Source organism: Talaromyces marneffei, chromosome 2 (assembly GCF_009556855.1).
Source record: "Talaromyces marneffei chromosome 2, complete sequence".
Taxonomy (NCBI): Eukaryota; Fungi; Ascomycota; class Eurotiomycetes; order Eurotiales; family Trichocomaceae; genus Talaromyces; species Talaromyces marneffei.
Window position 1 is genome coordinate 3,524,784 of NC_072349.1, and position 12,638 is coordinate 3,537,421.

Below are 12,638 nucleotides of genomic sequence, written 5' to 3' on the forward strand. Positions count from 1 at the left end.
GTTGGCGACGCGTTCAGCTTCAGGCTTCCGAAACCGAAAGACTCAACCAGATAGATCGCGTTCGCCGGAATGGAATTCGTGACCATGCCGCCCTGCTGCTATTCTCATGAATCCGGTTGCAATGCAATCTTGACTAACAGTGCGTATTTATAAGCTGAGCGACGATGAGAAGTCCTGCAAGGGATGAATGCTCTAGCCACTGGCGGCCTGAGTTTTCCTTGCACTCCCTTACCGAAAAGAGTCAATCCCTTGCATTTCACCGAAAGCAGACAAGAATATGAGATCAACCGCACCAGGAATATTGGCGATCATTATTTGGACTCTCAATGTACCGGATGCGCACATTCTTCCGATCGGGTGTTTTCAAATGTCTCATACTCGCTGTTTTAAGCGGATCGTCAAATATTATCCTTCTTATGTTTCTGCAAAGCAGCTTTTCGAAAATTCGGGAGGGTCGTGATTCCTTAGAGGTCTCAAGTCATGGCTGGGATGGGGTCAGAAGCCAATTCGACGAAATGAACTAACTTGGGCTACACGGCAAGCTCATGATCGAATCGAATCTCATGTGAAGGGAGATGGAATGTATAGGTGAAATGTCGAGGTAGAACATGAGTCTTTGATCTAGTCAGATGAATGTGATAATCCAACTTGAAAACTCGGTGTAGGCTGGGAGCTCAAGCCTAGAATGAAACACTTGATTTCATCTCAAATAACATTATTTATGTTGGCAGCGTCTCGTTAGTCTTTCAATCACCGTAAATCAGGCATAACCTACAGTGGGATGAAATAAGTGTCCGCACCCCCTTACCGATAATACCGCACAGGGGTGCGGAAACTTATTTCGTGGTACTGTAATTAAACAAGAGTGGGACCCGTGGTGCTCCACAGGAAGATGAGTAAACTTCGTGTTTCCACTGGAGAAACACTACCATGACGTATACTACGTATTCAAAGTTAGTTGATTAAAATTGACTTGTCAAAACAACTTGAAAAGGTAGACTCAGCAGCATACAATCACAGTCATGACTTCTCTCCCACCCTTACTCTATCGTATCCAACAACATGGCTCCTGCTTGAGTCAAAAACTCTTCATTGATACAATAGTTGCACCACTTTGGGATCAAATACAGAGTGCAAGTGTCATTACTTAGAGAATTATTCAGATTGAGGGATAATGGAATTCAAGGAAACGAGAGAGCTTTTTTTCAGTGCCGTCGAGAGGATCCTTATAAGTGGCAACTTATTGGCCGATAGTCATTCCCTTAAGGGTCTTTCTCACTTCTTCGAGAAGATCAACTCCAAAGGTAGGATACTTGTAAATCTGCTGCGATATTAAGTCATCTTCACAGAGAAGAGACTGCTCCACCATTGCTGCAGCGAGAATTCGACGGACCGTGTGCCCTCGAGGTAAGAAAGTCGTCGAAACAATATGCTGGCTCGTCAGAAAATAGGTGTTGATATCAATACCAAACTCGACGGGTTCAGGTTCGGGGTTTTTGACCAAAATTCGCTTGAAATACTCAGCGATATAAGACTCGATTCTGGTTATCTTGCACATGTCTGCAAACCGAGCAAGCTCGATAGCGGCTGAAATTTGACTTTCTGGCTCATCTAAATCGAAACTGACTTCGCGAAGGTAGAGCCATTGTAAGAAAGCCTCTAGACTCTGCACTGATACAATCCCTTCCATGTCTTCTAGAGCCGCTTGGAGCTGCTGACCTTCTTTGAATCCATTTTCAAACATTGCAGAGAAATATGTAGGTTCTCTGCAGAGGAGATTCTTTGAGACCGTATATTCATGGTCACTCGATTTGATTCGAATTTTGATGCTGGGTCCGTGATATAACGGAAGAATACTAGATCTTGAAATGATTAGGTATTTTATTTCTTATAAAAAACATTATACGTACCTTTTTGCAAAATCTTTAAAGGTTCTTATAGATACATCCGTCATGGCTTCAAATGTTATCATAATAGTATGAATTGATGGTGGAGCAAACGGACAGTTATCTTAGAAAATGTTCTCGTCTCAAGGAATATTCTGTCGGTAGCCAGCACAATGTACACGTGACGTGGCATAGGTATGGCGTATAGGTTCCAAATTCAAGCTGTCAAAAGGGGATGAGCTGTCAAATGCGGGTAGGTGATAAATATTACCTGTCAACCAACCATGACAGGAGCACGAATAATTGCAACGCATTTCTGCGCTACCGGGGACTTATAGGGTGCATGTATTAGTGGAACAACCTCTTCTGATCACACCGCTAGTTCCTGGTTACACAGATACTGGGTCGTCAGACCTTGATCATCACGCAGTCTTGTCAGCTCACGCGGCGTAAAAAAGAGCAGAGGATGGATGTTAGTGGTTCATGCATGACGAGTCCAGAAAGTTTGCTGTGTACTATGTTGGTTGTTCTTATTTTGCCTCTTGCTTTCACCGAAATTTTATAGCCAGCAGACCATTTTAAAAAAGCACAATATCTGATAGCAAGCTCCTCGACGTGATTAAAGTCGAGGATTGGCAGCTTGAAACCGACTTGGACGCTAGCGTAAAGAACTGAATCTATTAGAAAGTATACAAAGGCCAGAAATACCATTGACAGGTACCTCGTCTCTGGTGAATTCTCTTATCTCACGATCACTACAAAAGGTCGAGAATTCAAAGTCCTTCGTTTGGCTGTTTTGTCCGCGCTAAAAGCAGCATGAAGGCCGAGAAATATAATAGACGTCCGATATATTGTAATAAAGCTCACATAGTTTGATCCAGTATCTTACAATCAAACTCAAGACACAGCACGCGGCCATTCTTACAGCCAATTGTAATATAATCGCCTTGCGCATCATAGCAAGATGGTAATAAGCCTGGTACGATTCTACATACCTGTGTTGATCTATACAATATCCAGCCGTTTTCGAGATAGAGACCACAGTTAGTGTCACTATTACCAATTTTAATGAGACCAAGGTCTGTAAGGAGAAACTGGCCATTAGGAGAGAATTTTAATCTCTTAGTTGGTGCTGCCATTCTGATTCGGAGGTCCCATTTACGAAACTTGCGGAGGGCAGCCAAGGAGGTTCCTAGCAATCTTACTGATTGCAGTGAAGCTCTAACGTCCCACAGCCTGATAGTTCTGTCACTAGATGCTGAAGCAATCTGCTTGCCGTCTGGAGAGAACACTACTGCATCAACAGATGCATGAACCAAGCCTGAATGACCGTCCAGCGTCTTCAGGTGATCACCAGTACTTGGATCCCACAGCCGGACAGTTCCGTCCTCAGATGCTGAAGCAATCAGTTTACTGTCTGGGGAGAATGCAACCGCACTAACTGAGCCTAAATGGCCGTCTAGTGTCTTCAGATGATCACCTGTGCTTAGGTCCCACAGCCGGACAGTTCCGTCCTCAGATGCTGAAGCAATCAGTTTACTGTTCGGAGAGAATGCAACCGCAAGAACCGAGCCTGAATGGCCGTCCAGAGTTCTCAGATGAACACCTGTGCTTGGATGCCATAACCGAATAGTTTTATCAGCAGATGCTGAAGCAATCTGTTTGCCATCTGGGGAGAATACTACCGCATGAACTAAGCCTGAATGATCGTCCAGCGTCTTCAGATGATCACCAGTACTTGGATCCCACAGCCGGATAGTTCCGTCCTCAGATGCTGAAGCGATCTGCTTGCCGTCTGGAGAGAATGTAACTGTATGAACCCAGCCTGAATGGCTGTCTAGCGTCCTCGAATGACCACCTGAGCTTGGATCCCACAGCCGGACGGTTCCATCACTAGATGCTGAAGCAATCAGTTTACTGTCCGGGGAGAATGCAACCGCAAGAACTGGGCCTGAATGGCCGTCCAGCGTCCTCGGATGAACACCTGTGTTTGGATACCATAGATGGACGGCTTTGTCACTAGACGCCCATTGGCAGACGGTTCCGTCATCCGATGTTGAAGTGATCTGCCCGCCGTCGGGAAAGAATGCACGAACCGAGCCTGAGTGGCCACCCAGCATCCTTGGATGATCACCTGTGCTTGGATCCCACAGTCGGATAGTTTTATCATCAGATGCTGAAGCGATCAGCTTACTATCTGGGGAGAATGCTACTGCACGAATTGAGCCTGAATGGCCTTCTAGCGTCTTCAGATGATCACCTGTGCTTGAATCCCACAGCTGGACAGTTCTGTCACCAGATGCTGAAGCGATCTGCTTGCTATCTGGAGAGAATGCTACCGCATAAACCCAGTCTAAATGGCCGTTAAGCGTCCTCAGATGATCACCTGTGCTTGAATTCCATAGCCGGATGGTTCTATCAGCAGATGCTGAAGCGATCAGCTTACTGTCTGGGGAGAATGCTACTGCACGAATTGAGCTTGAATGGCCTTCTAGCGTCTTCAGATGATCACCTGTGCTTGAATCCCATAGCTGGACAGTTCTGTCACCAGATGCTGAAGCGATCTGCTTGCTATCTGGAGAGAATGCTACCGCATAAACCCAGTATAAATGGCCGTTAAGCGTCCTCAGATGATCACCTGTGCTTGAATCCCATAGCCTGATGGTTCTATCAGCAGATGCTGAGGCAATCTGCTTGCTGTCTGGAGAGAACGCTACTCCCTCGACCCAGACTGAATGGCCTTTTAGCGTCTTCAGATGATCACCCGTACTTGGATCCCACAGCTGGACAGTTCCGTCACCAGTTGCCGAGGCGATCTGCTTGCCGTCCGGGGAGAACGCTACCGCATGAACCGAGCCTGAATGGCCATCCAGGGTTTGTATGAGAGCTTCCCATGTCTTTTCCGCATACGGGATTCTTTTCAGCCACTTGGGAACCTTCTTGACGTTATGCTTTGCCCTGGCAAGACTTATTTGAGGGCTAAAAACAATCCCAGAGCTGTACAATTGAATAGGCCAAGTGGATATTGTATGGTAATGACGTGATAGGAAACGCTTAGCATCAAAAACAATCATATATAATAGAGAATCTTTCTACGATTGTTAGCTTTAAAATGTTTAACATGAGGATCAGAGCTTACTCGAACAATGGATTCCAAAGTCTTTAGAGCTTTAATAGCACGTGGTAGCTGGCCTAACAGGCTCAGACACTCCAGCCACTCTATGAAGCTGAAAGACAGAAAGGATATGACTTTCCCTCCAGCATCGAGAGCACTTCGTGCAATTGTAGTGTCCTTTACAGCTTCAAGGTGCTCTGTCCAAAATGTAGCAGCGTAGTTCATGCTATTAAGCACGTCTTTCTTTGCTTTAGAACATCCTCCTTCCTCCACAGCCATTTTCCTGGTCGAATTCGGTAACAGCAAATCAAATTGGTTAACCTTGAGCTCTGTTGACATAAAGGATAGGCAATTTAATGCGACCTCTCCATGTCCGCATTGATCAATAGAGCTGAGTAGAGATGGCTGAGCTAAGAAGTCTCGGGATGATTGATGCACGAATTCAATAACACCTCCTCGCATTTTGATGAACGACGCACATCGATCCACAATCTTTTGACTTGAGACCTCAGTCTCCGACATGCCGGTCACGCTGACTAGTTCAGCTATTTCGAGGGGTCGATAAACCAGCATCATCACCCTCAGGAGTCGTAGGCAGCTCTTAACTATAGCGGAATGACCCTCGATGATCTGACTAAACATCTGTTCATAGAAACGATGTAAGCCAGGTGGTAGATCTTGAATCATCAATAATGCCTCGGCCGGGGGAACACGCTCTCCAATCGAACTATTTTCGAGTCTCTTACAGACCAGACTCACCCACAGGAATGTCCCCTCCGCTCGGTACAGAAGCTCTGATTTTATTCGCTGGGGCATTTGCAATCCGTAGTAGCGACTAGGATAAAGCTCATTAACTTTACGGCCAACGTATATTTCAATCGCTGCCTCAAGATGATCCGACTTAAGCTCCAAACTAATCCCAACTTGTTCAGCGGTCGTGAGCAGCTCCCGATCAGCACTATCTAATGGCCGGCTGGTCAACAGCCATTTAACATGGTGGTGATCCAATCCCGTTCTGACAATAAGTTTCAAAAATTCAGTCATTCCCGAATTTTGACATTCATCTAGAGCATCCACGATCACGTAGACTTGCGGGCGCTGATATTGGTGAAGCGTTTCGGAGAATATGTCCCACAATGCTCGCCAAGTCATTTTTTCTTTCCAGCGTGAGTGCTCTGCATCCCAGTGGTGTAGAAGAGGCCCGATAAGCTCTGGTCGCTGCTGAATGAGCTGCCAAATTAATCCTTTGATGATGGCTTCGATCGTGTTGAGCTCGTAATTAGCATTTTGGCAGAAAAAATACGTGACGACCGAAGAATCATCTTGGGAGAGTTTTTCAACAAGACCGATCGACATCATGGTTTTCCCCTTGCCCGCGCCTCCCCGGATCCAAAGGAGGCGAACATTATCTTCATCCTGCCAACGGCAATAGTGGGGATCATGAAAGATCCATTCGATGGCGTCGACGAGCAATTTGTCCTTGTTTTCTTTTAACCGATTTTTAACAACGAATGGGTTAACGGCTTGTAGAGCTTGAAGGCATGATTGATCATTCTGAGGGGCTGTTTCTTGTGTTAGCTATATCTTGTTGGTTAGGTGAGGGAAAAGTATCGTACCAATACCATGTGCGTCGGAACTGGTGGGAAGGCGAGCAGGGACTGATGACAGAAGGACATTGGCATAGGCAGCAGCGGTAAGGGCCGCGTATCCCTGCCACTCCTTCTGTTTATGGGAATCAGAGTAGTCACAGATCCCGCGAATCACTAGCGTGGGGAGCTGGTTCATGACGCCTGCCGCTTCCATTTCAAAACAGATAACTCCTAGTTGTTGCGCTAGGCGGTCCCGTGTTTCCGAGTCTTTCATGACGTGGTTTCCAGATGCGATTAACCCATAGTGGACATGAGGTGTCCTGTTATCACGCAGCTGCCGATTAACTAACTGCTGTTTATCACACTTAGTGCAATTGTCTTCTTCCTTGATGTGGTGATAAGATGATCGAAAGAGATAGTCTGTGTGCTGACTTGGGGGTGTGAATTCCTTTTTCATGTCCGGATTCTGCTTCAATACATTCGACACAATAGTTGAAATGGCATCCGCGCTTCTAGTCATCTGGTTCGCTTGAAGATGGGCCATATGGGTTAAAAGAACCTGCGGCGGGAAGTTCAGCATGCCGGTTTGTTCGAATCTCCCGCCTTGAACCCTTTTGCCGTAATCATATTGAATGACCCCACTGTATTTTCCGACTGGCTTACTGACCACCACATCACCTAATCGAATATCATTGCGGCTGTTTGGGGAACCACCTCCAATTCCCACCATCAGTGCATACTGAACCTGTGGAAAAGTTGACACCAAATGAGAGGCGATCATCGCAGCAGAGATGGTTCCGTATATGCCTGTGGGCAAACAAGCAATCACAATGTGATGGCCATGTAATTTCCCCAGTATGTAGGCGTTTGGATCTGTACTTGGTTTCGGCAGGGCCTGGTGGGTCTCATCTAGCATCACCTCTGCCGCCGCCCTCTCTAATGGCAAGGCACAGATCCACGCAATCGTGTAGTCGTTGTGCATGAGAGGAGCCATCATCGCTTAGCGTAAGAAAAATAAAAGCAACGTCTGGTTTCTTCGGAAATTGACAGACCTGATAGCGGAGTGTCCTGAAGTCCATCCAACAAGCTCGATCAGGCTGAAAAGGAGGGGGACCAGCCAACATCTGTAGCGAGGCTGACAATTCTAGGAGCCAATCATATACTTACCTGTGATCCAATTCAGCAAAGGGAAGACGAAGTGCGAAGTGGTTGGAAAACCTAGCGCCGGGAGCTAAAATTAGTCAAACCTCGCATCCAGAACTTATCTACTCCGTAGTTAGTTACTGGTTGTTCACAGCTTATTCTAGTCATTTTTGGTTTGGGCCCATGCTTGACATGGCACCATAGTGACAGGCAAAATTGGCGTTTCTTTACCGGTACAAGTATCTCCGTGTCTTTGGTATCCTACTTGACTATGAATAGCGTCTGTTGTGACAGCCGGCCTTCAATGAAGCGATCATTGAAGCAATCAGAGTACTGCCGGGCGGTGAGGAAGTTGACTACGGGTTCCCAGGGGGACCGCCCTTACCCGATTAGGCACCGTCACGGAGTATTTATATAAAGGACTGGGCTTAGAGCACATTCTTCCTTTCCCTTCCTTTCCCCATGCTTACTATTCTCGTGTTTGGTGCCTCATGTACGATATCTTAGTTAGATCAATGCATTGAGCTTGACCGTTGTCACATCTGTTACTGTCAATAAACTACGAGATGCAGAAGGACAAGTTAGGGGCAGAATGCAATAACCGCACGTACCACCTTGTTTATTATGCTTTCATTTTGTATCGAATCTTCCAGATATTTTCTGTATTTATAGAACCAATGGGTGTGATAGAGATCGTTGTTTTACCCCATACATACTATCCATATCCGATTAATCATGGTGGGCCTCATTAGGGTTTGAAATTCGATCTATATGTGCACCTTTGGGAGGGAGATTTCTGGTGCGACTGTATGCAGAGGAGATTTGAGTAAGGTTACACTCAATTCATGACGGCTGAAGTCCAACATGTACAGGGTAAGTTGGATTCGTGACGTTGATTCTTCCACTAGAGAAGCGATGATTCATCAGATGTACGGATTTGACTATTATATCAGCAGGAATGATAGCAATCGGGTATCGCCTATGTTATTCAATGTCAAAGTCTACCATATGGCGGACAAATATGATTTCCCTCAATTGAAAGATGTGGCAAAGAGAAGTTTGAGATGTTTGTGGAGGCATGCTGGCAGATGGATGATTTCCCAGTTGCCATTGCAGAGGTACATGAAGGCATGTTCAAGATAGATCGATGTCTCCGAGACCCCTTTGTGGTTATATTGACGGAGCATATTAATCAGCTACAGGAAGAAGATGGATTCCGGCGCGCACTTGAAAGTACAACCTGATTGGCAACTGATCTTGCTCTTAACCTAGCTCAAAGAAATGCTCAAATCCCAAAGCAACAAATACCGTTGCCCTAGTTGCAGTACTAAGTGGCTTCTAGAATCTATCGGAGGAAAAGTGCAATACTGTTCAAGGTGTGGTAATTCCCGGTATAATTGGTCGACGTACATCGTTCATGATTAGATGACATTATTTGCCTATGACGATCCAGCGTTACAGTATCATTTTGGTACTTGAGATCAACTATTTTCCGAAATTAGCTAGCTAGCATCTTCGAATAGTTTTCGGATTCGCTTGTATTTTCATCGTTTCCCGTTTCTTCCCCTTCTGTAGATTCAATGTGTGACTGGGTCTGGAGATAATAAGAGTGTAATAAACCAAGGTGAGACAGATACCATGACTCTTGGCCAAGTCGCAAAAATGGGTGCTATCTAGCTGTTAGGCCATATAGAGCATGACTTCCGGAAAGGTTTCGTACCTTGAGAAGCTCCTTGGGAGATATTCTAAGTGGCATTTTCATGAATTGATCAGCCGCTAGACCTGACATGTGGACAAGCTTCACGTTGCTAGGAAAATCCAGAAGGGTAGCTGCAATACTATAAACAGCTTCTATGTCACGAGCAAAATTATCCCTCTCACCCAGTAACATGCTTCTGCCAATATCTCCTGCCGAGGCATTAGTAGGGTGATTGTGAATTTCTTGGTAGTGACTTACCAATTTGAACTTCACCACCTTCACTGACATACACTGTGTCACAATTTAAGTTGCCGTGAGAAATGTTGAGGGATTCATTGATATAAATCAAGCCGTGTAAAATCTATATCCTGGTCAGTCGTCTCACAGACGAAGTGCTTATGTGCTTCTGACCTTTATGCAAATAGTGGCCACTGCCACCGCATCTCCCTTGATGAATGCGTGCAACTTTGTCAAGGAGGGCCCTGTTCTCTCATAACTGAAAAAAACCTCGTTCCGAGTCCTTGACATGCCCGTGAGGTTCACCAAATTTGGGTGACTAGTTCGCTGTACGAGGTCATTTGTCCGGAAGGAGTCACAAACGTTCATTTGTTTGACCAACGTTGGCTGAGAAGAGATATCGCCTATCCTCATTCCAGAGTAACCGTCTCCGTACATGTCTGGGAACTCGACGAAGATGGTATCCGTTCGAGAGAATGGAAACCTTTCCCAAGAGAAGGAGAGACGTTGGCCAGTCAACCGTTTTTCCGTGCTTTCCTTGCATTCGCCATCCTGAAGGGAAATCGATGAATCATTGGCCGTACTCATTTCAAGTTGAGATTAGTTTAGCCGGCAGAGGGTATGGCTGATTGAGCATTATCGAGGGGAGATGCACGATTTATATATTTCAGGAGCAGCGGCCATCCTTGAAGATCACTTAACATGGACGTGACTCATACAATACGATTGCCGTTTCTGTTGTCACGTTGTTTTGCAAACACTATGAGTGGGTAGATTGTTTGATAGCTGGATTAGATCTGCCCGAAACAACGTCATGAAACGGTTTTGACAGCCAACCTTGTGGTTGTTAAGGTCGCAAGATCATGACTAAGCTGAGCATTTGGGGCCATTCCTACGGAGCTCGAGCAATTACCCCATTACGGAGTAAGTTATGTTAACTAACTTAGTCGTTTGGAAACAAGCGGATGACAGCTATATGTTCAAAAGTAACTACCGATTTGATTGGCAGAGACTGTACCCGAGGCTCTCTCTGTTGTGAGGTGGGTCCTCTCTAATCGAATACTAACTAGTTGCATCAATTTAAAACTGGCGGATGGCTCGGCTGCCTGTTCAAACTTCGACGCAAATACTGCACAAGATTGGCCATGAATAAATTAACTGTATCTAATAGCAGAACTTCAGCTACACTTGAAGTGAACCAAGAAACACACTTCAAGGGCGACGTAAACACACAGCTTGTCTAGGAGATAATTTTGTGATCAATACTGACGGCCGTTGGTATCTAATGTCCCTCAAGCGGCTGCAAATATGGTAAGGGCAAATAACTAGCTCAGACAGAACGTGACACATCTGAGAAGCACATTAAACCAGATCCATCGGGTTGCCACTAAATCCAATCACTCCAAATTTTGTAGTCCACCGGCCACTCAAGAGTCTCAACTAAGTGTGAGATCCGGCTTGCGAAAGGAACGAGAGAATCATCATGCTTGGACAGCTCCGTGGTGGTACCCTCTTCCAAATTCAAAAGCGCCAGTAATTTGCTGTACCCACAATTAAAGTCAGTTGTGATGGATACTTTTTCCAAGCAGGAAATGTTGATTGGAAACAAAAAAGGAAGGAAAGTGATTGAATCATTGTTCAGACTCAGAGACCTTAGATGTGGAAGCTGGACTCTGGAGTGATGTCCCTCCGGGTGAATGGCACAAGAGAACAGGTCGACTTCTTCGATGTTCTGTCCCAGGTTTCGTAGGAAGCTCAATTCGATATTGGAAATCGTGAAACAAACCTTCTTCACTGTCGAAGACGACCCCAAAAGCGTTAGGCCCTCCCCTGCGTACTCTTCCAATTCGAAAGATGATAGCCGCGGTAGCTTCGTGAGGTCTATCAGAATAGAAGAGCCACCGATGTTCTTCTCGAAGTCAATTGACAAGTCACGAAGAGCGGGCAAGCTTGGGATCGTCCACGTGAAAGTCACCTCTATGATAAGGCGTTCCAACGATTGAAAGGAGCAAGAGGGCCAGAGGTAGGAGGATAAATCCAGCGCGGAACACGTGTTAGGCTCCGAGATTCTGTAATCACGGGGCGTATCAATTCTTTAGAGAATCAGCATCAACACGAGCCATGTAAATCCCATAGCAGTCATTAGGAAATGGGATGGGAGTCACCATACACGCAACACTTCAAGTTTGGGATTCGTCCCAACAAGTCAAGAAAACTCGTGGGACTCGTGCATGAAGATGTGGATAGATACAGGTCTCGTATATGCGATAACTCCCTCAACAATGCATCAATTATTGTCCTCACGGGCAGTCTCCTGAAGTTCAAGGATATGGGGACGTTCTTCTGGAACTTGATGAATGTCTCCCGGAAAAGTAGTCGAACTGCGTGAACTCGCAGAGTTTGGGAAGTGTGATAGAGTGCCCATAAGTCGGATTTCGTTAGCTCCTAAACCATCAGTATGGAGTATGTCTGTGTGAAGAGAGGCCTTATACGCTTTCAAATACTAGCTGCAACACTTCAGCTGGAAGGTCCAATAACTTTCGTTGTGTGGTCACCATTGTTCACGCCTAATGATGTGGCCGATCGAAACAATCCAGATATCTCATGAAGCATGTATCTGTAATCTCGAATAGAACATCGCTAGAGAGTACGCCGATCGCAGATGAAAACAGGTGCGTGCAGATTCAGGCACAGAATTTTCTAATAGGTCTAGGGTAGGGGGCTGTGGGGCTGTGGGCCTCCACAGACAGATGAGTACTCCGTAAACTTCATGGGTTCGCGGGAGGAAACCACTCTCTCGCCACTGGGCATTGTCATAGAGGGCATCTCCCATGCAGCGAATCAAGTTAAGGCCGCATAAAGCCCACAACCAACAGGCTCAGCATGAGATAAAATCAGCATGAACAGAAAGAAGCAGCTGTGAGATATTCGCCAGGATAAACAGTTCAAGACGATCCTGCAGCCAGAGT

General features: G+C 45.8%; 4 protein-coding genes across 4 annotated transcripts; all 4 read right to left on the bottom strand.

Moving 5' to 3' along the window:
• Nucleotides 1-1,240: 1,240 nt before the first annotated feature.
• On the bottom strand, nucleotides 1,241-1,744 carry EYB26_003630 (uncharacterized protein; the record flags this gene model as incomplete). Its single annotated transcript, XM_054262924.1, has 1 exon — nucleotides 1,241-1,744. One exon carries the CDS (start codon nucleotides 1,742-1,744, stop codon nucleotides 1,241-1,243), a length of 504 nt encoding a protein of 167 aa, XP_054118899.1.
• Nucleotides 1,745-2,749: 1,005 nt separating this feature from the next.
• On the bottom strand, nucleotides 2,750-7,587 carry EYB26_003631 (uncharacterized protein; the record flags this gene model as incomplete). Its single annotated transcript, XM_054262925.1, has 3 exons — nucleotides 2,750-4,978; nucleotides 5,026-6,563; nucleotides 6,618-7,587. The coding sequence occupies 3 exons, from the start codon at nucleotides 7,585-7,587 to the stop codon at nucleotides 2,750-2,752; spliced, it is 4,737 nt and encodes a 1,578-aa protein (XP_054118900.1).
• Nucleotides 7,588-9,231: 1,644 nt separating this feature from the next.
• EYB26_003632 (uncharacterized protein) lies at nucleotides 9,232-10,257 on the bottom strand (the record flags this gene model as incomplete). The annotated part of the gene is made up of 4 exons (XM_054262926.1): nucleotides 9,232-9,402; nucleotides 9,454-9,641; nucleotides 9,691-9,793; nucleotides 9,844-10,257. The coding sequence occupies 4 exons, from the start codon at nucleotides 10,255-10,257 to the stop codon at nucleotides 9,232-9,234; spliced, it is 876 nt and encodes a 291-aa protein (XP_054118901.1).
• An 893-nt stretch (nucleotides 10,258-11,150) lies between these two features.
• Nucleotides 11,151-12,227, bottom strand: EYB26_003633 (uncharacterized protein; the record flags this gene model as incomplete). The annotated part of the gene is made up of 4 exons (XM_054262927.1): nucleotides 11,151-11,210; nucleotides 11,456-11,762; nucleotides 11,840-12,114; nucleotides 12,162-12,227. 4 exons carry the CDS (start codon nucleotides 12,225-12,227, stop codon nucleotides 11,151-11,153), a joined length of 708 nt encoding a protein of 235 aa, XP_054118902.1.
• Nucleotides 12,228-12,638: the final 411 nt, after the last annotated feature.